At 55.6% G+C, this 25,055-nt stretch overlaps 3 protein-coding genes across 4 annotated transcripts; all 3 read right to left on the reverse strand.

Moving 5' to 3' along the window:
- Positions 1-9,302: 9,302 nt before the first annotated feature.
- On the reverse strand, positions 9,303-12,711 carry C1QB (complement C1q B chain). Its single transcript, XM_075520426.1, is given in 4 exon segments — positions 9,303-10,012; positions 11,132-11,291; positions 12,542-12,651; positions 12,654-12,711. Coding segments are annotated over 4 exon segments (903 nt in total). The 3' UTR covers positions 9,303-9,437.
- Positions 12,712-13,750: 1,039 nt separating this feature from the next.
- Positions 13,751-15,155, reverse strand: C1QC (complement C1q C chain). Its single transcript, XM_075520430.1, has 2 exons — positions 14,957-15,155; positions 13,751-14,735 (listed from the first exon to the last, which is right to left on the reverse strand). The coding sequence occupies exons 1-2, from the start codon at positions 15,153-15,155 to the stop codon at positions 14,179-14,181; spliced, it is 756 nt and encodes a 251-aa protein (XP_075376545.1). The 3' UTR covers positions 13,751-14,178.
- A 1,952-nt stretch (positions 15,156-17,107) lies between these two features.
- Positions 17,108-19,345, reverse strand: C1QA (complement C1q A chain). 2 transcript variants are annotated; one of them, XM_075520424.1, is made up of 3 exons: positions 19,257-19,345; positions 18,288-18,459; positions 17,108-18,150 (listed from the first exon to the last, which is right to left on the reverse strand). In XM_075520424.1, the coding sequence occupies exons 2-3, from the start codon at positions 18,448-18,450 to the stop codon at positions 17,585-17,587; spliced, it is 729 nt and encodes a 242-aa protein (XP_075376539.1). In that variant the 5' UTR covers positions 18,451-18,459; positions 19,257-19,345; the 3' UTR covers positions 17,108-17,584. The 2 variants fall into 2 exon arrangements, with proteins under 2 accessions (XP_075376539.1, XP_075376540.1); XM_075520425.1 differs by having other exon boundaries at positions 18,288-18,523; positions 19,257-19,307.
- Between the last annotated feature and the right edge of the window lie 5,710 nt (positions 19,346-25,055).

Below are 25,055 nucleotides of genomic sequence, written 5' to 3' on the forward strand. Positions count from 1 at the left end.
TGAGACTGAGAATTCTATGATTCTATGATTCTGTGAATAACAGCCTGGGCTGCTCACTGTTTAACCGAACTGTGTAAAGGTGTCATCAAGAGCTTCAACACCTTACCAGACACTGGAAAATACACTCCAGAGAGCACACACTGAAGAGGTTAATCATTAATGTCTCCACTACAGGGTTTCAGTGCAATTTCTGACTACCTACTACACACCAGAGGATCCACATTGCTGGACCATGAGCTGCCAATAGCTGATGGACATTGTCCCAGGCTAAAAGGGACCACTGAGCCTAAACCCTCTTTTGCACAGCCTATCTTCTGCAGCAGATCACCTTGACTTGGCAAATAGGGCACTCAGGAAGGATGCACCTGCAGATGCAGCAGGACGTGAGGACTTCAGGACCACACTGACAGTGGGACTGAGAGACCAGAAGTAAGGATGAAGGAGGGTGCTTTGGTGGTCCTGCACAGAGGCAAAGCAGCTGTAACCTCCACTGAAGCTCACAGGCTGTGCTGAGAAGCTGTGCCAAGTAGTTGTGCCACACTGCGAGCAGCCAGACATGCAGCTGAACCTGGCTCATTGGGCTGGAGGTTGATCTTCCACAGCTGAAAATTGCTAAAGGAAACCTGGAGGATCACTGCCTGTCTCCTGTGACATTTACTTCAGTCCCTCTGAGCACAAGTGATGTTGCAGCAAAACTATGGTCAAGGAAAAAACTTGGACGCTTAATAAGAAATGCAGCTTGGGGAAAGAGTGGTTATTTGACAGAACTCACATTTTAATGCTGGCAGGAGAAAAATGAGCAAAACCCAGAACAACGCAAGCTTCCTTTAAAAATTAAATACATTGAATGCAGAATCAGAAACCAAAATGTGTTAATGATAATGGGTGATGCTTCTGTCCGCCTGGGCTCAGGGTGTTTGGATGCTCTAGTAGAGGTCCTTGGGGTCATGAATGCACAATATTCAGACATGATGTTCCTGTAATGCATTTTACTAGGGGAAAAAGAAAACAAGGGAAAAGGCTGAAAATGGAGAATGAACCACACAAAACCCTGATGGGAGCCATAGGATGATGAGGAACTCTGCCCGAAGGAGGACAAGCCTCCTCTTTAACCCCCAGCCCACCTTTCCCTTCTCACTTATGCTCTGCATCCTCCCCTGAGGTCCCAGCCTGGCAAATGACAGGAGCATCTGTCCATTGCCTTTTGGGACAATTGGTGGCTGCATGTTGGGGCTGTGAAGGCAGAAGGGTGCTACACCATTTCACAAACTCCCCTGGCATTTTTTTCTCCTTCAGAAAGGTTTTTCTTTCCCCTCTTTCTCTGCTCAGTGAGGACACAGGTCCTCCTCTGAATCAAAACAAAATAGATATGAAATGCTGTATAGCAAAACACTGTTTGATCTATAGCTTTAGCTCCTAGGACTTGCTTTTCAGCAAGCCTGAGGTACAAGCGTGATGGAGGTGGAGACCAAAGGACTGAAGAACTGCCAGGACTCATCCTGGGCCTGGGGACAGAGTCAGAGCAGTTGTGGTGGATCCACACAGATGTCAGAAAGAGAGAAGATCACCTAGCCACCCAGCCTGCCCCAGGAGACCATCTGGGACTGGGAAGGGCCAGCTGATCGATGCCTTTCTCCAAGGAGCTCTTCTATGTGCAGGGCCAGCACCCAGGGTGGGGAAGAGGCACCCAGGGTGGGGAGGAGGCACCCAGCACTGCACCCAGAGTGGCCCATGCTCTCCCCCTGCATCCCAAGGGACCATGCTTCACTGCAGGGAGCCAGTGGCACTGGCATGACCACCCTAGTGCTAGGCAGAGCTAGGTATCATCACAGGAGCAGAGTCCAGGTCTCGGTGGATGTGGGGGGCTCCCACTGCTGGTGCCTGGTGCTGTGTACAGCTGGGGGGTCTCCAGGAGCTGAAGCTCTGCGCAAAACCCTCATGTTCCCAGAGCCTGACACTCAGCCCAGCCCTCATGGGTATCCCTAGGCTGCAGGGATGGACCCAGGGTCACCTCGCACAGCAGAGGACACCGGGCCGTGCAGTCCACGGCGGGTGTGCAGCTCCCGCCCAGCACTGCTGGCAGGAGCCGCTCGCATGTGCAGGGCTGTCCGGCTCCCTCCCGGCTCGTCTGGAAGTGCTGCTGATGACCCGCCGCTGTTCCCGTCTCCTTGGTGACTGCACATGCCAGCATCCCCAGACAAAAGCTCTCCTGGCACATAATGGGAACAGAAGGGAGCACTGGGCAGCGGCATTCAGCCCTTGGGGGCTGCTTTCCCAGCCCTCACCCTAGGCCTCCAGCCCTTGCTCTTTCCGAAGTCAGCCGGGACTGCAGACTCGCAGATAATCCCCATTCAAAAACCAGATGGGTATTTCAGGTATTCGTCCGTGTGTTGCACGCATTTCCCCGGGGACCCTTTTGTGGTGTAGCAGCCCTTGCGAGGCTGCACATGGCCGTGTCTCGCTGCACTGTGGGCTCCTAGCTGTCTTGCTTGTTTTCTTTTTTTTTTTCCTCTGCATGTAGATGCAAGATTTAGGGCAGCGGGATGCTGTCGAGAGCAATCCTGGACTCTTCCATCCCAGTACCGACTGCCCAGCCTGCTCATGCATTGCTCTCGCGCTTGCATGCTGAAAGTGTGTTGTGCTTTGCATGGTGTTTGTGTGGTTTGCATTTGCTGTCTATGCCTGCTACGTGCCCTGCGTATTAATTCACGTGAGCCTCTGACTCACATCATGTGAGGCACATAGCTACATACGTGACAAGGATGGGGCTTGGGGTTTGTCTCACAGCCTCACATAGGCCGAGATCACGGCTTTTCTTCCCAGCGTGTGCTGCAAAACGAGGGCTGAAACCCACATACCTCTCCAGTGAGGCTGGTAGGACAGGGTATGCGACATAGCAGGTTCTGTTCCTCCCTGTGGGGAAACTGAGGCATTCAGGGGGGTCACGGATTTGTCCCCAGTCACTCCCAGGAGCCAGCAGTGGAAGAAAAAAAGGTCTGCCTTTTCCTTTTCTTGTAAAACACAGAAAACTTCTGGAGAGGAGAGCAGGGCTATGTGGGGCTCTCCCAGACCTGCATTATCACATCTCCAGCGCTGGTTTTAGGGTTTCGCCAGCAGCCCAGTCCCGCATCACAGCAGAGGATGGCCAGCATGGCACCCTGTCTCACTGTCCAGGACCACGGGGGAGCCTGCATGCACGGGGAGGGGAGGGGCAAGCCCGATCTCATTGAGATGCATCCCCCAAAGGGTTAAGGACATGCACTGGGACAGGAAGGACCAAGCCGTGCTCCCACCAGGCTCTCCTGCATCCCCTTCTGCTGCTGCTCCACGCAAGGGCGGAGGCTGGGGGAGATGCTGCTCAGCTGCTGGCAGGCGCCGGGCGGCAGGAGGGCGGGAGGCAGCGGGAAGCGGAGCGGAAGGAGCCAAGCCCGACGTCGAGGCGAGCTGTGCCTGGAGCTGAACGCTGGCCAGGCTTCCCATCCCTGCATATCCCCATGGAAACCTCGGCCCCGCCACCCCGCCTCGCACCCACGCCGGATTGTAGGTCACCGATGGCCGCGCTGGTCCAAGTGGCCTCCCACGGGGACAAAGCGGTTCTCCGCTACCCAGGGCCATGGGCCGGGGCTGCCAAAGCTGCAAAGGGGCGAGGGATTAGGCCCTTCCCACCCCCCCTGCCTGCACGCACCCCACACCACAGGATTAGGGATGCCTGAGCATCCTCTCCCCTGGTATCATCCCTGCCTCCTCGGTCCAGCCCCGGGGTTGCGTGGGGTGCTCCGCCACGGGGTGCTGTAGCAGCAGGATCGCACCACCCCACAACCCAGCTCTGCTGGTCCTTCCCCTCCTGCTCTCCCTTCCCAGCACAAGTCCCCTGAATGCTCCATTTGAAGCTAATTCCGGCTGAAATCTGGTTTGCTTTCCAACGTTGCTGCTTTAAATTGGAGAGATTGACCTTGTAGCAGGAGGTGACATGCAGATGCACATCAGCAGCCCGTCAGAGCAGGCGGCGGGGGCTGGGGCGGTTGCGGAGCCGCCTCGGGGACAGGCCAACTATTTTATGAGTAATTTAATATCTGGAACACAGACTTTTCATTCCCAGAGATCTGCTGGGGAAAGAAAGAGCCTTTCTGCAGCCCCGCAAAGGCTGTTCCTCATAAGGAGGCAGAGCAGAAAAAAAAGGGCTGGGACTTAACCCATTGGTGGCCAGCCCAGAGCAGAGCCTCCGCAGATCCCAGTCCTTGCAGAGGGGCTAGGAAAAGCAGGAATTCCCTGTGCAGCTCAAAGTGGGAGACAAGCCAGTCTGTGTTGCTCCAGGCAAAAGAAGCAATTGCTCCTTCGCATTCAAATTCAAATCCAAGCCTGAGTGAGGATGGGCGAAACAAAATTATCAGAAGCCCTGAGGTTAGATTTGGGATAGGAGGTGTTGTCTGAACTCCCTTCCCTGTCCCAGACTGGTTCTTGCTGCATCAAACTCCACGAGTCCCACTGAGGTTGCAGCCAGCCCCATCCTCCAGTGGAGCCAGTGCACCCAGGGGATCCATGCAGGGATTTCCTGCCCTGCTGACAATGAACCAACTGTGTGTGGCCTCAGTCTCCACCTAACCTGAGTTGGTCCTGCTATGTCCCGTTGGTGTCTGCAACCCTCACAGCAAGCACGGTCTGGTGCACTGCCCAGTAACACCTCTGCCCAGAGCCTACCAGCATCATGGCACAGCACTGAACCCATGCAGGGTTTCCCATATGCCTCCTGCTTGATATTACAGTTTGGGGAAGGGGACGGAAGGAAGAACACTGGAAAAATGCAACATCTCACTACACAGCCCTGTCCAAGGGCAGAGGAGAAAGTGGAGAGCAGCCGCCAGCTTGGCAGCAGCGACTGTGCTTTGGTGTTAGGAGACTGAAGGGAAGGGAATGCTTGCAGGCTGTTCAGGAGGGATCTGCTGGCAGGGGAAAAGCATCCCTGCATCTAGGAGCAACACCATGAGCTACGTGGGAGAGGGGCTTTTAGGCAGGGCTTGCATGGGAGGCTGCACTATGTGGCCTCCAGAAGACCCTGCCAGGCAGCACAGCTGTGGCTGTATGTTGTTGCCAGCAAGGACTGAGGTCAACCAAGGATGGTTTAGGAAGGGCTCTTCTTTGGGTATCAGATACCAGGGACTGACCGGGCTCAGCACAAACGGGTCAACATCTTTGCAAATGCCATGGTGTTTGCCACTGATGTTAGACCAGATCGTGGGACTGACATCCCTGTCTCAATCTCACTGACAAACAGCATGACAGTGCTTTGATCTCTCCAGTTCAGCTTCACCTTCCATGAATATGGATAGGCACTTAGCATGTTCCACCACATCAGATCCTGCCAGAGTCCTGCTTATACCTGGACTGGAGCTTTGGCAAAGAGAAAACCCCCAAACCCCCAGCTAGACAATGCAGGGGAAACCACCATGTGATATTTTTGCTGATCCCTGTTCCTATGTGCCTTGAAATAGGAAGATTTTATTTTAAAATCCTGACAGCTCTCTACCAGTGTCTTTGCACATCAGTGGATTTGCTCCAATTGAGCTTCGGACCAAACGAGTGCCTGGTTGCAGGGAGTCCCCAGAAAGTGACCTTAACACTTGCTGCTTTTTGGTGTCACTGGACACCTTCATCTGGTACGTGATGGGGCAGGGTGACCAGGTGACATGGCTGTGCTCCTGGTTAGCTCTCTGTCCCACTGAGCTTACCAAGTCCGTGCGACCTCCGGCACTGAGAGACCAAAGCACACCACGGCTGCTTAGCTGCAGCTTGTCAAAACACTTACAACCCTAAAACTCCTGCTCTAAAGTCACCTCAAAACACCACCCGCCTCAACTTCCACCAGAGCATTTGCTGAGCATCTGGTGGCCTCTGGCTGGGCACATCCCAGACCTTGGTGTAGGCCTGACTGACTCTACAGATGAGGGTCACAGCACCACCTGGTGAAGCTCTACGGCTTAGCTCTGGCTTGACCATGAGGAAGTACTGCTGCTCCAGTTTCACCTGTGATGCCATTAAAATAATAAGAAAAATCAAAAGGGAGAAAAGCGGAGCAGAACATGCATGTCAGGGCAGATCTGCAGGGAGCGCGCACAGAGCAGAGCGAGCATGCACAAAGCAGGGTGAGCGTACAGTGTGAGTGCACACAAAGCAGCGAGGATGTGCAGAGAGTGGGTTGACTGTGCACAGTGCAAGCATGCACAGAGCAGCAAGTATGTGCACGGAGCAAGGTGAGTGTGCCCGTGTGCACAGTGCACGGGTGCACAGAGCGGGGGAGTGTGCACAGCGTAAGCACGCACAGACTGGTGTGAGTGAGCACAAAGAAGCACATGCAGAGGGCATGCACAGAGCCCTGGGACAGCTCTGTCAGGTCCCAGGTGAGAACAAAACCTGCAGATCTGTTCAATGGGTGCAGACGTGGCCAGGTTGAAGTTTGGTGGGTGACATGTGCTCCTGGATAAGATGTCAATAATTAATTAAAGATGCAAATTGGTCATTTCCCTGCGTGTGAATGTGGAGCTTCCCCTGTTCAGTGTCCTCACCACCAGGTTGCACCTGACCCTGCAACAGATTTCTCTCCAACTCCCCTTTTAATGGTTGTGTTGTTCCAAGATTGCTTTGTTTTGCATGGAATAATTAATTACATACCACAGGGCAGGGTGGGGGAGGTTTGAGAGCAGGGCTGTAGCAGTCCTGCCTTTCCTGGGTCAAGCAGGAAATGTGTGACTGGCAGTGCAGCTCCTAGCTACCCAGATCGGTTTTAATTTTTCTTGCTGTGGCCGAGTGCCACTGAGGATCTTGCAGAGGGATTGCTGCCACAGGGCAGCAATCCAGGCTCCTGCTGTGGATGGTCCCGTGGGAGGGGGCATCTGCATTTTGGCTCTGGCCTCAGTGAATGCTATAATAGCTTGAGAAGAGGGGGTCCCTTCCAGCTGTGCTGGGGTGGAGGCCTGGGGCTTCAGGGCTTCCTGCAGGGTCAGAAACACACTGCCTGCACTGAGCGGCCCTGGAAGAACTGAACAGGGATGTTGCATGGACCACCACCCACCCCAGCTGCTCATGGCCCTCTGGCCCCCTTTTCTCATCCATTTTGGATACCTGAGGGGTGTGCTGCTCCATGGCCCATGCAGTGGCAGCTTCAGGGGAGCAGATAGCTTCCATCCCATGGACCTAATGCCAGATGTGGCATTGCTGGGTGCTGGCTGAGACCCACAGGAGGAAGCAATGCCCTGTGCACCTGTTTTCTGGCTGCGTTAGCACAGTGGGCTGCACTTCAGAGACAGTTGGTAGCTGCGCTGCCCTCTGACTCTCTCCAGGTACAGCCAAGACCCTAGAAACCCTTTGGCTTATGCTGGTGTTAGGTCAGACATTAGTTTTAAGAATAAAACCGGCTCCACTCCAGAGGGGTCCTGACAAAGACCTTTTCAAAAGTCCAAAATGATTATATCAATTACTTGGAAAGGCAGAAAGCTTCAACTTGCTGTTCACCAGCATCCCAGATCCCTTCCTGCAAAGCTTTCTCCTGCCCCTCACCTGTCCTGTTGCATGGGGTTATTCCACACCAGAGGAAGGACTTTACATTTGTCTCCATTAAATGTCAGTAGGTTCCTGCCAGCTCATTTCTCCAGCCTGTCAAGGCTCTTTGAATGGCAGCCCTGTCCTCCAGTGTATTGACTGCTCCTTGGTTTGGTGTCTTCTGCAGACCTGCTGAGGGTTCAGGAGACTTAGCTGGTGTACGCTGCCCAGCCTCTGTTTTGGGGTTCTAATACCTACTCTTTTCCTCCACCTGCCCTGCTGACCCAATTTTATTTCAGATGCTGTGTCTCCAGCTGCAAAATGGCACGAGCATTGCAGCTGCATTTTAAAAGCAGCCCAGTGCTCCTGCACAGGGAGAGCTTTGGGCTGCAACATCTCTGCCCCGACTTTCTGATCAGAGGTAGAGGTCTTGGGGACACGGTGTGGCTGCGCTCCTGGGAACAGAAGCCACAGATTTTGCTGGGGGAAGGACCAAGTGGCAAGGACAAAGCGTTAACCCAGGGCTGCAAGAGGCGGCACTAATCCTGCCCTGTGCCTCCTCCCAGACCTTAAGGGCAAGGTAGAGCTGATCCTTGGACTTCTGCCCGGTCCCTGCAAGCTTTGCCCTCTCAGCCTGTGGGACAGGGATGCTCCTGCTGGCGAGGTGAGGGCTAATCCAGTCTCCAGTGCCACCTGCCGGCCAACCATCCCGGAAGATGCTGGAGCCTTCAACCTGGCCGCACCAGTGCCAGGCAAGGCTGGGAGACATCATCCTGCGCTGGGGCAGGGAGACCTGTGCAGCCCAGAGCTGTGGGGCCCTGGACCCATAAGCAGGCCCTGAGAGCTCAGTAACGATGCTTCATAAAAGCCAGCCCATATCCCAGTCCTCCCCCAGACCCTTCATCATCATCCCCTTCAGCTAGCGTCTTTCAAATCCCAGATCCCCACAAAAACTCTCCTACATCATGAGCACCCCGTGTACACCCTCACAGCTTCACACCCCACAGCTCTTGGTACCACCTGCCATGGCTGGGCTGGGGGCTGTAGGCAAAGCCGCACCCAGGTACAATGCTGGATTGTCACCTGCCCTGGGGACAGGGATGTCCTGGAGGTCCTCAGCTCTTATTCATCTGGAGGTCCGTAGGTCTTCCAGGGGAGCTTGGCTGTGCTGTAGGACTTGCACGTGTTGATCCTCTGCTGGGGTAATGGGGCTGCTCTGAACCCTGCCAAGCTGCACCAGTGGATAGCCATGTGCCCCACACCTCTTCCATCATGGCATCAGGCTCTGGCTTCCCCATGTACACCTGGCTCATCTTGTCACAAGCTTTGACAAGCTTCTGTGGATATTATTGTCACCACCCCAAAAAAAGGTCTAAGAGAGGTTGGTGTCCCCAGATTCTACCAGCCTCAGGGCTCTCCAGTACAGCACCATCTCCAGCATCTCCCCATCTACCACCAGTACTCAGTGGCCCCAATTTTCCCACTATGTTATGTGTCCCACACGCCCCCCCGCTAGAGACCAGGCTTCCTCTCTGTGTTTTCCTAACCCTGGAACTTTCCCTGGGTGGCTCTGGAAGGAGATACTCAGTGTGGGCTGCAGCAGGAACTGCATGAATTGCCTGGCTCTGCTCAGCAGTAATGAGATACTAATGAGGCCAGGCTGCACCCAGGGATGTGGGAGGCAATGCCCTGGTTATCTGAGCATTATTCAAGGGGGGAAAAGAGGCAAATCCTAGGCAGGAAGGAACCAGCAGCACAAGGAGCTGTCATTTAATGTGCAAGACCAGCAGCAATGGGCTTAGGGCACCAAATCTGGAGCAAAGAGTCATTTCCAGGGGAGTCCTCAGCCCTGCAGGGGCCAGCCAGCAGCAGGGGAAGGGCTGCAGAGAGACACCATCGGCGGGCTAAGCCTCAGGGAAGATCAGGAAGCCAGAGAAGACGCTGTCAGACCCTTCAATCCCCACCAGGGAGTTCTTCTCCGTTGGCTCCAGCCAGACAGACTCATTCGCTGCCATCTTGAGGACCACACCACCCGTGGTGACCTGGTAGCTACTTTGCACGTAGTCACAGAAGGTCACCACTTTCTCACCCCTGCTGCCACCCCGGCCCTTTTTCACATTGAGGCACAGGTTGCCCCTGGAGGTGACGTGGTAGGTGAAGTAGTAGATGCCCGGGACTCGGCAGATAAAGCGGCCATACCGGTTCTCATAGTGGCCCTTCTCATTGGTGACAATGCGGTCGAAGCGTATGGGCTGTTCCCGGCGTGGGTAGGAGCTGATGCTCCTGGCAGCGGAGAAGGCAGACTTGAGGGTGGCCCTGTAGTCACCGGAGTCGCCCTGAGGGCCGGGGGGTCCCATGAGACCTGGTAATCCCTTTGAACCTGGGGGGCCCTTGGGGCCGATCTTCCCAGGGTACCCCGGTGCTCCTGGGTCTCCCTTCTCCCCCATGTCTCCTTCATGCTCCACATGGCCAGGGGGACCTAGAAGGAGGAAGAGTCGTTGCAGTCGCAGCTGAGCCCCATGTTTCTGCAGAGGGGGCACTGGGAAGGAAACGACCGGTACCTGTGCTGGGATGCGGGTCAGTGGAGACCCCTGCCCGTCTGGCAGGTGTGACACCCCCTGCTCTCATGCACCCTCCCTCCCCAGGTTCCTTGGAGGGCTCCAGTCTGTCCAGCATCTTCTGTCCCCGAGCATCACCCCCACCTCATAACACCCCAAAGGGCCTGGTAAAAAATAGATTGCTTCCCCAAGACCATGCGCCTGGCACTACCTGGTCCTGCACCTGGTTTGGGGCAACCCCCAGCCTCAATACAGGCTGGGGGATGAAGGGATTGAGAGCAGCCCTGTGGAGAAGGACTTGGGGGTACTGGTGGATGAAAAGCTGGACATGAGCCGGCAATGTGCACTCGCGGCCCAGAAGGCCAACCGCATCCTGGGCTGCATCCAAAGAATCACGGCCAGCAGGTTGAGGGACGTGGTTCTGCTTCTCTACTCTGCTCTGGTGAGACCCCACCTGCAGTACCGCGTCCAGCTCTGGGGTCCTCAGCACAGGAAAGACATGGACCTGTTGGAACGGGTCTGGAGGAAGGCCACAAAAATGATCAGAGGGATGGAACACCTCTGCTATGAGTAAAGGCTGAGAGAATTGGGGTTGTTCAGCCTGGAGAAGAGAAGGCTGCAGGGAGACCTTATTGCAGCCTTCCAGTACTTAAAGGGGGCTTATAAGAAAGATGGGGACAGACTTTTTAGCAGGGCCTGTAGCAATAGGACAAGGGGTGATGGTTTTGAACTAAAAGAGGGTAGATTCAGACTAGATATAAGGAAGAAATTTTTTACATTGAGGGTGGTGAAACACTGGAAGAGGTTGCCCAGAGCAGTGGTAGATGCCCCATCCCTGGAAACATTGAAGGTCAGGTTGGACTGGGCTCTGAGCAACCTGATCTAGTTGAAGATGTCCCTGCTCATGGCAGGGGGTTGGACTAGATGACCTTTAAAGGTCCCTTCCAACCCAGACCATTCTATGATTCTATGATTCTATGATTTTCCTGCTCTCAATATTCACAAGATGACTTTTTCCCCACCTGCAGCCTCCTCCTTACCTTGCTCACCCTTCAGGCCATTCTCCCCATCTCTGCCGTTGCTGCCAGGCTGTCCTGGTGACCCTGGGATGCCTGGGATGGTGCCATAGGTCTTGCAGAGTGTGGCACTTGCAAGCTGCCCTCCAGCCAGGCAGATCAGCATCACCCACATGGTCTGCATCTACTGGAGCACAGAAGGATGTCAAGGGGCTTGCCTTGGGCAGTGGGAGGGATGGGGAAGGCACTCTGTGCCGCTCTGGAGGACAATGACTAGAAGCACTTCTGGATAATACCATCAGGGAGGGAAAACATCCTGCTGTAGAGCCAAATCTGCTCACTTGATGGCCTTGGAGGGACGATCCCCTTTGGGCATAGAAGGACTTGTCAGTCTCTTCCCACTCTTAAATTACCAGTTGACAAGTGCCCAGAGCTTCAGCCACATGAGCATCTGGGGACAGCCTGTTCCAGAGGCCTGATGTCCAGCCTGGCTGCTGTGCTGCTGCCATGGACATGTGCTGCAGGTCCCGACTGTTCTGGGTCCCCATTGCTCCCTCAGAGGAGAAATTCTCCATCCTATCTTAGGACCACAACTGTAGGGTAAAATCATTCCCCAGGCCAGAGCAGTTTCATCATCTGCAAGCGGACAGCTCTTGTTTTCCACCAGCATATCTGAGGGACAGCTTTAGTCCTTGCAGATGCACAGAAATCCCCAAACCTGCCATCCTAACTCCTGCAGGTTCCTGTTGTGTCCTGCCACATGCCTGCTTCATCCCAGGAGCATTTCTGTATCAAACCAGCCTTACTGGGACACTTATCTGGGCTTCCAGTCCCTGGGGTCCCATCTTCCTTCTGCCTTCCCTGCATCCCACAGCTCAGCTCCTTCCCCCAGCTCCTGGTGCAAGTGCATGTGGGGTAAGCACTGGGCATTTGGGGGCTGTACCTGGACATCACATCACCCCAGCCACACTCTCTGGCTTCAGGTGGACTTTCCCAGCACTGAAACTCTGGTGTCAGCAGGAAAAGAGGCAGGTGAGTCGGATCCTCCAGCCACAGCAGCTCCGACTCATAAGCAGCATGTACAAGGATCGATCCGCAAGCTCCTAGCCCAGGCCCAGGCAGACGAGAAAAGCATCTCAGGGCAGGAGAGCACCCCCAGGACACCTTTCAGACTCATGCTTAGTCCCTTATCACCCCTCTGGGCCTTTGCCATCTCTTCTTTCCATCTCTCCCTTCCGCCAGGTGGGGCAGGAGGGGCTGGGGTCCCACCAGGGCTCTCCAACACCGCCAGCCCAGCAGCCCCCTTTCTATTCTGCCACAGCAAAGTGTCAGTGATGCAGGGGGTGACTGTCACCCTCGTGCTGCCAGGTTGCCCGCATGCTCCTGCCTGCAGGGGGGAGCTGGGACTCATCCTTGCCAACGGCTTGCTCTTACCTTGAACATCTCGTTGGATGGACCGGGAGATGGAGCAGGACACACCAGCGTCCTGCTTGGAAATGACCACGGGGGGAAGCAGAAGTTTGCTGCAAGGGCTCTTGTGAAAGATCTGGGCCACATCCCCTTTTTATCTTTAGCTCCTGCCCTTTCTTCAGTAGCACTTTCATATCCACCATGAATGCTGTCTGTCAGCTCAGCAGGACATGCTGTCCCCAAATGGCCCTCTGGGCCCCTCAGGCATACAGCTCTGGCCCTGGGGAGCAGAGGGATGTCTGCTCTGCCCTGCAAGGTCCCTGGGTCCTGCTCAGGTGTGCTTGCTATGGGCAACTGCCATGAGCTCCAGACAAGTTTGGGGTGACCCCTCAGGACTGCAGAAATGTGCATGCCCTTAGCTAGCATCCCTCAGGCTTCTCTGTACATACCCAGCTCTGCTGGGAGGTACAGGCAGGCCCAGAGGATGCTACAGGGTCTCAGCACCCATCACCTTGAATCTGTCCCCCAGGTTCTCCTAAATGTTGTGGATGAGAAGTGATTTCACCCTGTGGTAAAAGCATTTCCAGTCCTGCTTTCTGCCAATGCCTTGCGGAGGTGAAGCACAGGGCATTCAGGGGAGATGACCTATTTTTCCACTGTACAATGTGTGCCACCAGGAGGAATCTCCATTGGGTTTTGGTGAGCTCTGTAGCCTCCACAGCCATGAGCTCCTTCACTCTGGCTCTGGGAAGCCTGTGCTTCCCCTGCCCTGTCCCTGGTGAGGCTGGGACCCTGGGAATGTCCTGGCCACCAGACACATGGCTATGAGGTTTGCTGCGTGGTCTGTGGCCCTCTGCATCTGAATTGCATCCACTTGGGGGGGAAGGGGAGTATCAGGGTCCCTGCTTGGAGGAGTCTTGGTCCCCCCCCAGGTGGAGGCTGTATGCATGGGCACGGGAACTGTCCCCTTCCTGCAGTCAGTGCAGCTGGGGGTCCTATCCCACTAAGCAAAGACAGCGTTGTGAATGGTGCATGATGCTCACTGATGCTGAGCATGGCCAAGCCAGCAAGGGCTCAGGGAGGTTCTGATGCCATGCAGATGCCCAGATGTTGTGCACACACACATGCACGCATGCACACCGCATCCATCTGGCCACACATGAGCTCCACCTGCAGAAAGGCAAGTCATGGAGGAAAAAACACGCTAGGCCATGTGCACTGGGGAAGGTTTTATTGACACTTTCCACAGCCGGGTCATGGCGAAGGTGCTGCTGCAGACCTGCTCCAGGACACCTGGCTGTCTCTGGTGCAACCCAGGTGGGAGAGGGAGAGACGCAGAGAGACCTCTGACTCCAGCAGCAGAAGGTAATGTGGGGTTATCAGGGTGGATGCACATGGCAGTGCCAGCAGGACCCTGGGGGCTTGGCACCATCACTCTGGGTGCAGATGCATCCAGAGGTGCCTGTTCCCCCCGTTCAGCAGCTCCCTGCACTTGGTCCCCAGGCCAGGGAGTTGTGTCTGGCGGCTGGGGCTGACCCCCTCACTGGGGCTTCCCACCCAGCAGAGAAACCTGGAGCATCAGCAACAGCGTGGCGGTGAGCAGCAGCATTTGCAGGGCAGGACGAAGAAGTCGGCGTGCTGGGGTAGACTCTGCTGGTCCTCTAGTCCAGGAAGAGCAGGAACCCCGAGAAGACGCTGTCAGAGTTGCCGATGCCCACCATGCCGTTGTAGTCATTCACCGCCAGCCAGACCTGGTCCCCAGCACCCAGGTGGAGGAGGATCCCACCAGAGCTGACCTGCATGGTGTTGGTCTTGTGGTCACAGAAGCTGGCCATCTTGTTCTCATTCTTGTACAGGATGGTGCAGAGGTTGGCTGTGTGTGAAGTGTGGAAGACGAAGTAGTAGAGGCCGGGGAGCTTGCAGATGAACTTGCCTGTGGTGGTGTCATAATCGCGGTTGGTGTTGGTGATGACGTGGTTGAACACCACAGGGACATTCTTCAAGGGGTGCTCACTGGTCTGCCTCATCACTGAAAATGCTGACTGGTGCTTCTGCTTGTAGCTGCCTGGCATACCCGGCTCTCCGGCCTTGCCCATTATCCCAGGGTCTCCAGGGGGACCAGGGGGACCGATGGGGCCAGTCTTGCCTGGCAAGCCAGGGCTGCCCGGTTCCCCTTTCACGCCCTTGGGCCCTCGTGTTGCAGGTGTGGCCGGGATGCCTGTGGGGTGGTGGGGAGTGAAAGAGAGTCAGCATCAATGGCAGGATGTGGGGACAGGCTCCTCCAGCCCCTTCCCTCGGGCAGGATAGGGTTGTTGCCTCTCTCCAGCCTCCTCTCCTCCTGCCCTGTCCACAAAGGATGCTCTCCATGGCCTGCAAACCAAGGCAGACCGGCCACAGAGGACTCAACAGCCTGCGTGGTTCCCCTCCTTGCTCACTCACCTGGCTCGCCTTTGGCTCCCTTCAGCCCATCCCGGCCATCCTTGCCCGGCACACCCGGCATGCCTGGCAGGCCTGGAGCCCCGTAGCAGCTGTGAGGGGCATCTCTGGTCACAGCAGACCCCAGATTCAGGAGTAGGAGGGCGAGGGCCAGATGGACCTGCTCCCAGAAGCTCTGCCCCATTTTGGTGCTCTGGAGCATGGAAAGGGAAAGAAAGTGCTGGGGTGAGGGGCCACGGCAGGGTGGCTTTCAGGCCATGGGGCAAAGGAGGTATTGTGCTATGAGGCTGCCTGCACCAGGAGCACCTGGCTGCAATGGCTGTGCCTTCAGTGTCCTAGCCATACCAATTGCCAGGCAGTGGGGAGGCAAATATGTGGAAACAGACCCTGGTCTCATCACCTCCAGGGCAGCCCCTGATGGCACAAGGAGGGTTGGACTTTCAGTCTGGATGGAGCCATGAGGCCTTGCGGTACCTGTGGCCAGCCCCAAGTTCTCCCAGTCCAGTGTCCCAAACCCCCTGCAGATGCATACGCCGTGGCAGACTTGCACCATGCTGCACTGAGGCTGGAGCTCTCTGGAGGCAGCTGATCTCACCCCTCCATCACCAGCCTGACTTTCCTGGCTCTGCCTGTCAGGATCATGCCCCCCATCAGCTGGGGATCTCCCAGGACAGTGCCTGGCCCAGGGGACTGGGTCTTTCCCCAGCAAGGACAAGCGCGCATCCCCCCCATGACATATGTGCAGCCTGGCAGTGCCTCTGTCTCCTTCTCCTCCTCCTCTCACATAGCCCAGCACTGTGCCATGCTGCTGGACCCACGGTCCCCATGCAGCCCACCCCAAAGAGATGGACCCTGCAGCACCTCTTACCTCTGGTGGAGGGAGCAGGGCACGGGATCCTGCGCTGTTGAGCCCCCTGGCTGATGTGGGTACTGCCTGCCAGCACAGCACGGTGTGGGTGACTCTCTGTGACACCCTCCCGGAGGAAGTCACAGAGTTAGGAAAGGGCCCTTGGGGACCCACAACCCCCAGCTGGCCCCCAGCCGAGTTTCACATCCTCCTGCCTGACTGTTTCCTCTGAGCAAGCACTTTCCTGGCTGTCCAGCAAGACCTGCGCTCGTGCCACTGCAGCAGCAGGGGCTGGAAGGACAGAATTGGCATGAGGTGGCATTGGCAAGAGATGTGCCACAAACCCTCCATCCACCACAGGGAGTACCACTCTGCAAATCGCCTGCCTTTCCCCCATCCTGAGCATTCCTGAGCAGAAGGGCAGCAAGCGGATGGGGAGCAGACCCTCACGCCAGCTTCATGGAGGCAGAGCCATCTGTGCAATGATGGCCTGGTGCAAGGTCATCGCCTGGCTCTGAAGGGAGGTGTTGAACCTCTAGGCAATGGGACTGAAGGACGTTTCTCCTTGAGGGTTTCTGACCTGCAGGATGGCTGTCGTCTCTGCACCCTCCCCTGTGCTCCACCAGCTCTGCTGGGTGCTGAATGCACTGGGACCCCACCATCCCTGGTCGGGGTGATGCTCCTCACAGGTGACCTGGCCTCCTCCTCATTGCTCCAGGAATGGAGACATTTGACTGCCCGGCATGTGTGCAGCAGCAGTCCCAGGGTACGGCACCTGCATGGCTTCCCTGATGCTTTCTGGCTGCTTGAGACGTGCCCAGCCTGCCCTACTTCCCACTAGTCTCACTCCAAGCCAAAGAAAGAAGAGCATCACCCCACAATCCCACCACCATCACCCCACAACCCCATCAGTCACCCTGATGTCCCTGTCCTTCCTTGCTGAAAGGCTGGAGGACCACAGCTGCCTTTCCCCTTCCTGGCAGAGTTTGGGTACCAAGAGAGGACCACGTGGGTGAGGTGTATTATCTGCTGCCTGTATTTACCCTTGTACAGGACAGGTAGCTTGGACACATCAGGAGAAGGACACACATAGGCTAGCCCCAGAGATTTCCCGTTCCTGTAAGTGCCAGGTCTGCTTGTACACTTCAGTTCCCTCCTGTCCTTCTGCCTTTGCAGCTGGGGTCTGTGCTTGGCCAGGGGCAAACTGGGATTGCTTCTCTCCCTGGGCAGCTTGGGAAGGGGCCCAGGACATTGATGGTTTGGGGAAGACCATAAGTAGGAAGGAAAACCCAAGCAGCTGTCTTGAAAGAAGCATTTATTTATACTGACGGGGAGGATGGGAGAGGCAGTAGTGGCCCAGCGCCAGAAAGGTGTTTACAATGGTTAGTGTAGCAGAAGCAGTGGCACACAGTGATTTCCCACTCAGGAATAAAGACCCACAGCTGGTGAATGGCCCCAGTGACAACTGGTCCCCTCCAGTGTGGGGTCTGAGCACCCAGGAGCAGAAAGGGCTGCTGTGGCCAGGAGTCCTCTGCCTCCAGGATGGAGTGGGCAGGCTCAGCATGGAGGTAACTTCTAGCAGGGGTCTCACTGCTGCAGTGGTGACTCACAGCCTGGCGACTTTGTGACATTGGTGGAAGCACAGGACCTGTCTGGTGGCTCAGTGTGGGGCTGTCCTGGTTTGCTGTGATACTAAACCATCCCACGCACTCACAGGGGGAAAACACATGCACACACACACACCGCAATGCTCTGGTGCTAAGCTGGTTCAGACTGGCAGTCCATCACCCCGTCTGCGGGAAGAGCATGAAGCCACTGAAGACGCTGTCTGCCTCGGAGCCACTGTAAATCTTGTTCTTGGCAGAGTCAGTGCTCACGGACACCCGGTCGCCCACGGCCAGGCTGAGCACGCTGCTGCCCGAGTTCACCTGCAGGATGTCACGGCTGTTGTAGTCACAGAAGCTGACCATACTCTCCCTGTTCTTGGTGATGCTTAGGCAGAGGTCCCCGCTGGAGACCACCTGGTAGGCGAAGTAGTAGAGCCCAGGGACGCGGCAGGTGAACTCCCCCGTCTGGGGACTGTAGGAGTTCTCCTGGTTGGTGATGATGTTGTCGAAGACCACTGTCCTGCCCAGGGACGGTGGGGACCTCCGTGAGGCGGAGAAGGCAGGACGTGGCTGCTCCAGGATATTGCCGACTTTCCCCTTGTCCCCTTTTGGCCCAGGCTGGCCTGGGAGTCCAGGGGGGCCAACCGGGCCATGGTAGCCCCGGTTCCCTGGGATGCCAGGAGGCCCTGGCTCGCCTGCATCCCCTTTGAGTCCCCGGATGCCTGTCCTCTGTGCTGATTTCCCTGGGGAGAGGTGGTGAGGAGGAGCAGTTCATGCACATCTGGCATCTCCCAAGCTGCTCCCACAGCCCATGATGCTCCTACCAAGAGGCTTGAGGCTCCCAGGCCACCCACACCGTGCATCCCTGGCTCCCCCTTACCTGGCTCTCCCACGTCACCCTTCTGCCCCGGCCTCCCGTTAAGGCCAGGGACTCCTGGGAAGCCATCCTTGCCATCCGGTGCCCGACACACGCCATCCTCCAGCAGGACCATGCCCAGCACTGCTGCCAGGGTGCTGGTCGCCAGCCAAAGCCCGGGTTGCATCCTGCCTCCCTACAAGCAGAGGGGTGGGGGAACTGGGGATGGAGGCAAGCGCACAGCAAACACACAGATGCACCTTGGAAACAGACATGCAAGTGCTCTCATCAGATGCATGCACAGATCTACCATGCCACCCAGATGTTGTCCAATACAGATAGCCAGAGACCACCTGCAATGGTGAAAATAACTTCATGGAAGGATTTTAAGGCTGTTTCATTGCATGAGCTGAAATCATTGATGCTACTGAAAATCTCTGACATGTGCCCATGGCAGAGCTGTGGGATTGGAGAGCCCAGGACATGGAACACGGCATAAACCCTTTGGTGCATGTCCTGGGGATGGGTGGTCATGCATCAGATGCATGCAGAGGATGCTTATTGCAGTGTTGGGGAGCAAGCACTGATGTATGGGGCAGTGGTCCAATGGGATGGAGATCACAAGTGAGGAAGGCGTGCAAAGAGACACAACAGAGGAGGGATAAACAGGAAAGGGATAAACAGGCAAAATGGATCCAGATCTCCAACACACAGAGCTGGGAGAGAGGAGGGAGGTCCTGAGAACGCAGACCTACCCCAAAACCTGGGGTACTCAGCCCAGGACAAGTCTGCAGAGCCCAGTGATGTCCACAACCACATGGAGCAAGGACAGATTCCTGCAGCCTCCTCCCCCCACGCACATCGTCTTCTCCCCCTTTTCCTACTTTAAATCCTTGTGGAGGGGGGAAGTGAAGAAAGGAGGGGGACAGGGAGCAAGGACTGGCAAGTGACGGCAGAAGAGGCATGTGTCCCCAGCTATTTGGGGTGACTTACCTCCTTGCTGGGGGTGAAGACAGACCAGTCTAAGGAGCAGCTCTGTTTGCTGGAAGCTCTTCCTTCAGAGCAGGGAGGAAGAGGAGCGGGGGGGGTAAGTACTTGCACGCATGGTGGTTTGCCTGGTTCGGGAAGAGAAGTGCCAAGTTTCACTTTCTCTGCACAAGAGAGAAACTTGTTCCCCTTTCCGCACTCGACCCTGGCTGTGCTGGTCACAGTCAGGGAACAGCTTGGTCAGCAAAAGTGCAGGACCATAGGGTTCCCAGCCTAGCCCAGCAGCACAGTGCCTGCAGCGGGGACCGGTGGTGACTGGGCACAAAGCAACACAAAGCTGGAAGGTGCCCAAAGGCATGCCACAGCTCTGTCACTGTAGGAAGGGACAAGTGATGTGAGCACTAGGTGGCATGGCCATCCAAGGGTTGCTCAGTGGGACCCAGGGATCACTCTTCATGGCTCCTGGACTGGGCGATGAGCAGAGCGTGGCCGTCACTAGTACTCAGCCTTGTCATCACTGCTGCTGGGGGCTGACCCCTCCAGATGCCCACCTTGGTGCTGCACCCTGACAGAGCAGGGTTCCAGCAAAGGGACCGTCAGTGTCTGTGTGGCTCAGCAGGGCCTCAAGCATTCTCAATGAGACACCTCCTTCCCACTGCCCTCACTTCAGTGGTTTGGGGACCTTGTCTCTGTAGTAGAGTGGGAGAAGATGGGGGTCTCTGGCACCTAGGTTGCTCCTGGTCCCCTTTGAGTGGCTGTGCCTTGCACCAGCCAGATCTGGGCAACCCCAGGAGCTGTGTGTGGCCTGACCCAGACCTGCAAAATGAAAAAGTCAGTGTCTTACACCACTGAGCCCAGGGAAGGTGCCCAGGGATGCGAATTCAGCTGTGCCACAAAAGAGCCCAAAAATGCTACCAGTACCCAAGCCCCACTACAGCAGGGAGCAGAGGGATCATAGAATCATTAAGGTTGGAAAAGACCTCTAAGATCATCTAGTCCAACCACCAACCCAACACCTCCATGCCTACTAAACCATGTCCCAAAGTGCCACATCTACACTTTTTTTGAACTCCTCCAGGGATGGTGACTCCATCACCTCTCTGGGCAGCCTGTTCCAATGCTTGACAACCCTTTCAGTGAAGAAATTTTTCATAATATCCAATCTAAACCTCTCCTGACACAACTCGAGGCCATTTCCTCTTGTCCTATCAGTAGTTACTTGGGAGAAGAGACCGACACCCACCTTGCTACACCCTCCTTTCAGGTAGTCATAGAGAGCGATAAGGTCTCCCCACAGCCTCTGCTTCTCCAGACTAAACAACCCCAGTTCCCTCAGCCGATCCTCATCAGACTTGTTCTCCAGACCCTTCACCAGCTTTGTTGCCCTTCTCTGGACACACTCTAGCAACTCAGTGACCTTCTTGTAGTGAGGGGCCCAAAACTGAACACATTATTCCAGGTGCAGCCTCACCAGTGCCGAGTCCAGGGGCACGATCACTGCCCTACTCCTGCTGGCCACACTATTCCTGATACAAGCCAGGATGCCATTGGCTTTCTTGGCCACCTGGGCACACTGCTGGCTCATGTTCAGCCGGCTGTCGACCAACAACCCCAGGTCCTTTTCTGCCGGGCAGCTTTCCAGCCACTCTTCCCCAAGCCTGGAGCGCTGCATGGGGTTGTTGTGACTGAAGTGCAGGACCTTGCACTTGGCCTTGTTGAACCTCACACAATTGGCCTCGGCCCATTGATCCAGCCTGTCCAGGTCCCTCTGCAGAGCCTTCCTGCCCTCCAGCAGATCAACACTCCCGCACAACTTGGTGTCATCTGCAAACTGACTGAGGGTGCACTCAATCCCTTCGTCCAGATCATTGATAAAGATATTAGACAAGACTGGCCCCAGAACTGAGCCCTGGGGAACACCGCTTGTGATGGGACACCAACTGGAGTTAACTCCGTTCACCACAACTCTCTGGGATCGGCCATCCAGCCATTTTTTACCCAGCGAAGAGTACACCTACCTAAGCCACAAGCTGCCAGCTTCTCCAGGAGAATGCTGTGGGAGACAGTGTCAAAGGCTTTGCTAATGTCCAGGTAGATAACATCTACAGCCTTTCCCTCATCCATTAGGCAGGTCACCTGGTCATAGAAGGAGATCAGGTTGGTCAAGCAGGACCTGCTTTTCATGAACCCATGCTAGCTGGGCCTGATCACCTGGTCGGCCTGCACATGCCTGTTGAGAGCACTCAAGATGAACCGCTCCATATTTTTCCCTGGTACCAAGGTCAGGCTGACAGGCCTGTAGTTCCCCGGATCCTCCTTCTGGCCCTTCTTGTAGATGGGTGTCACATTGGCAACCCTCCAGTCATCTGGGACCTCCCCATGATGAGGGATGAGACGTGCCACAGTGTCCCCAGCAGGTGAACATCCTTGGGACCCTGGGCACCAGCCAGGCCACCCCAGGGGGGAACACAGTGGGTGGCTAGGAGGGGCTTTCTGGTCCATATCCACCTGGAGTCTGCTTTCAGGAGTCCTGTGGCAGCTGCACTGACCTTCATGAGAAAGCAGCGTTGGGGTCCCCACAGCAAATGCAGCAGCAGCTGAAGCTCAGGGAAGGATGTTTGGGAAAAGAGGACAGTGTGCAGGCCCAGGATCAGGTTTGCCCAAGGCCCGGGGGGCTGGCAAACCCTCTGTTCACCCCACCCCCTGCCTCCAGCACTCCCAGGGAAGCTGTTGCATTGTTTCCAAAACAGCTGAAAAAGGGAACGACTACTGTGAAACCAAAAATCAGCCCCAGAGACCCTTGCCAGATGAAACTTCTCTCATCAGTTCATCTCCATTAATAATTACCTTTGGAGATCTGTCACTGAGCTGGTCTTTAATTCATTGAATATATGCCCTCTTAATGCAATATAATACACATTTTTAATCAAAATGTCACCCCATAATAAGTCAGATGCCCAGAAGAAATGCAATTTTATTCTATCAGCAGAGTTCCTCTATCAACCAGACCTGTAATGGTGTCAAGAAAAGATGACAGGTGAGTTTGAAAAGACCTACCTTCCACAAAACAGTGTGTCTGGACAGTAATTGTATTTCTGCCCTACTGCCCTTTCTTCATATACAGCTAAAATGAGACCACTCCATCACTTCATCCAGGATTGATTGATGGCTGTGTCCTGGTGCTCCTGTGTCCTTTGTCCCTGACTGTCCCTTTAATCCCATTTAAATGCTGAATTACAAGGGGCTGGTTACGTGTTTCCAGCATCTCCTGAAACCTGGTGTTGGTCCAGGCAGCACCTCCTCCAGGTCCTTGAGACTCCTGAGCAGTGCTTAGTCCCACTTGCTTGACTTTCAGTGTTGCTGCATTCAAGCCAAGCCTTCTTCTCCCATCCTCTGAGCATCTCCTCTTCTTCCTCCTGATCTGCAGCTGGGACATCTGCAGCTCCAGAGGATGGCTGGCGGCAGAGAGCTGTGGATGAGCATTGCACAGCTTCATCCCAGAGACTTCTGCAGACCACATCTGCCAGCACAAAAATACCTCCATCCTGGCACTCTCCCCCTTCCCATGAGGGTGTCTCTGGGAGCGGGTGGTGGCCGAAGGAAACGGTGAGGCCGCTGTGCCCAGTGTGACACAGGCAACGAGGTGACATGCCACGAGGTGGCAGTGCAGCCTCAGCCATGCTTGGTGTCACCTGCCCATCAGGGCCCCTCTTCCTCCTCCAAAAGCAGGGGCGGGGGCGACCCCCTGGGGATCCCCGTGTCGCCAGAGGCCACACCGCAGGATGTCCAGCTGCAGAGCAAGCACACGGGCATCTCTGCCTCGGCACCCAGTGATCACACGTTCAGGAGCCAGAATAACCCAGCTCCCTCCTGCAGACACAGCCCTAGTGGGGCCACAAATGCCGTTCCCCCAAGCTGGGAGTAGTCTGGCACCCCCTGACACTAAGGGAGAAGTCACATTTCCTCAGTAAGGGCCAAGTCATGGTGGATGGAGCAAGGGCAGGTTATCCCTGCTGATACAGGTCCAGCAGTGTGCCACCAGCACCACCACCAGCAGGTTCCAGCATGGAGAAGGGGCAAGGACGATGAGGGGACCCCCAGATGACATGAAATGGGGCCAAGCCCAAGGCAGAGGGGAAGGCGGGTGTACGCTGGAGTAGCCAGAGGATGTAGGTGCTCTGCAGAGCCCCAGGCGGCACCAAAACCAGCCCCAAAGAGGACAGCCCTGGGTCTGGGGGAACCCGACCACTCTGGTGAGCATTCACATCATTTAGGGCACCTGTCATGGCCTCTGGCTCTGCTGCAGACCCAGGACCAACCTTGATCCAGATGGATTTCACCCTGAGCAATTCTCCTCCTTTCAGGATGGGCCATAGGGCAGCTCCTTCACCTCCTTGATGTCCTCCCACCTGGCAGTGCCAGGCAAGATAGGTGAGTGCCATCCCAGCAGTCCTTCATGGAAGAAAAGTGACCCCTGCAAAGCCTCCTCCCTGCATCCCCAGTGCCTGCAGGCACGCACAAGCTGCTTGACAGCAGACAACAGGGAGAGATGCTCCTCCACTGCCTTCCCTGCTGGGGATCCCCTGGGGTGCTGAGCAGTGACAGGCAGGAGCTGCCAGAGGAGAATAAATCAGGTAGCTAGCACCTACATGTCACTGTACAGGAGACAGTGATAGAGGCAGGTGGTGGGAGATCAGCAGTACAGGCAGGTAGCGCACACACCTTTGCTGCCAGTCACCAGCATCACAGTCTGCCACCCGCACGTCAGGACAGCTCAGAGCATCCATGCTTCTGCAGTCACTGGTGGCTTAATGATGCCTGAATAACCACGCAAACTGATTTTGCAGCTGTTGAGCTGGCCTGTCCCAAAATGCTCAACCTGTGCTGCTGACCACCAGATAAACTGCACAACGCAATGGTGTTTGCATGAATTCTGAAGTCTCCCATGCTTCGATCAATGAAACAAAAAGCTGGGATGGTTCAGATGCCCTGGAAGGATTTCCTGAGATGTCAAGTGAAAATCAGGCTGCAAGGCCACTTGCCACGCAGTGTCTGAAATGTTTTAATTGCTGTCCCAGGGGATGTGTTATTCCTATGACAGATGCTTACACAAAGCAGGTGTGAGGAGCAAAGACAGGTATGGGGTTTAAAAGCCAGGATTTCATGCTCCAGCTCTTTCTCACTATCTCCTGGCATTGATGTACATCCCTGTTGGCTCATGGGATGAGAGGAGATAGATGAGTGCTGAGCAGCCCTGGGCAATGCTGGGAAAGCTTATCCCATCCCTCCTTCTCTTGTTCTTTGTTAAGGATGTCACGGCTTGTTGTTATTCGACATCTATTGGTTAATTTGGCTGATTGTTTCCCATTCTTTAATGTATCCGTTATTTATTTATTCACTTGTGTACAGAGCAGTTCCGGACTGATCACTTTGGCATGTAAATGAGCTGCTCTACTGCTTGTCACTGAAATTTGTAGATTGGGAGAGTTTGCAATCAAACACAGCCAGAATCTAAATTACAACATTTCAGGCAATAATAGCAGGGATAAGACAGGAAGGATGTGTCATAAATAAGATGGGATCAGAGCAGGGTGCCCAGACCTATGCTGACAACACGTCAGGAGCCCCGAGGCATGCAACAGGAGTCCCTGCTTTGCAGTGCAGAGGTGTGCCTGGCAGGGCTGACGCTGCCCTGCAGCTGGATGCCCCAGGGGAGAAGGACAAACAGATGAAGCAAAAGGCTTTTGGGGAATGGTAGGATCCGGCCTGTGGCCAAGGGCTACTCACACCGGTCTCTGAAGAGGG

This window comes from Mycteria americana, chromosome 18 (genome assembly GCF_035582795.1).
Source record: "Mycteria americana isolate JAX WOST 10 ecotype Jacksonville Zoo and Gardens chromosome 18, USCA_MyAme_1.0, whole genome shotgun sequence".
Classification (NCBI taxonomy): Eukaryota; Metazoa; Chordata; class Aves; order Ciconiiformes; family Ciconiidae; genus Mycteria; species Mycteria americana.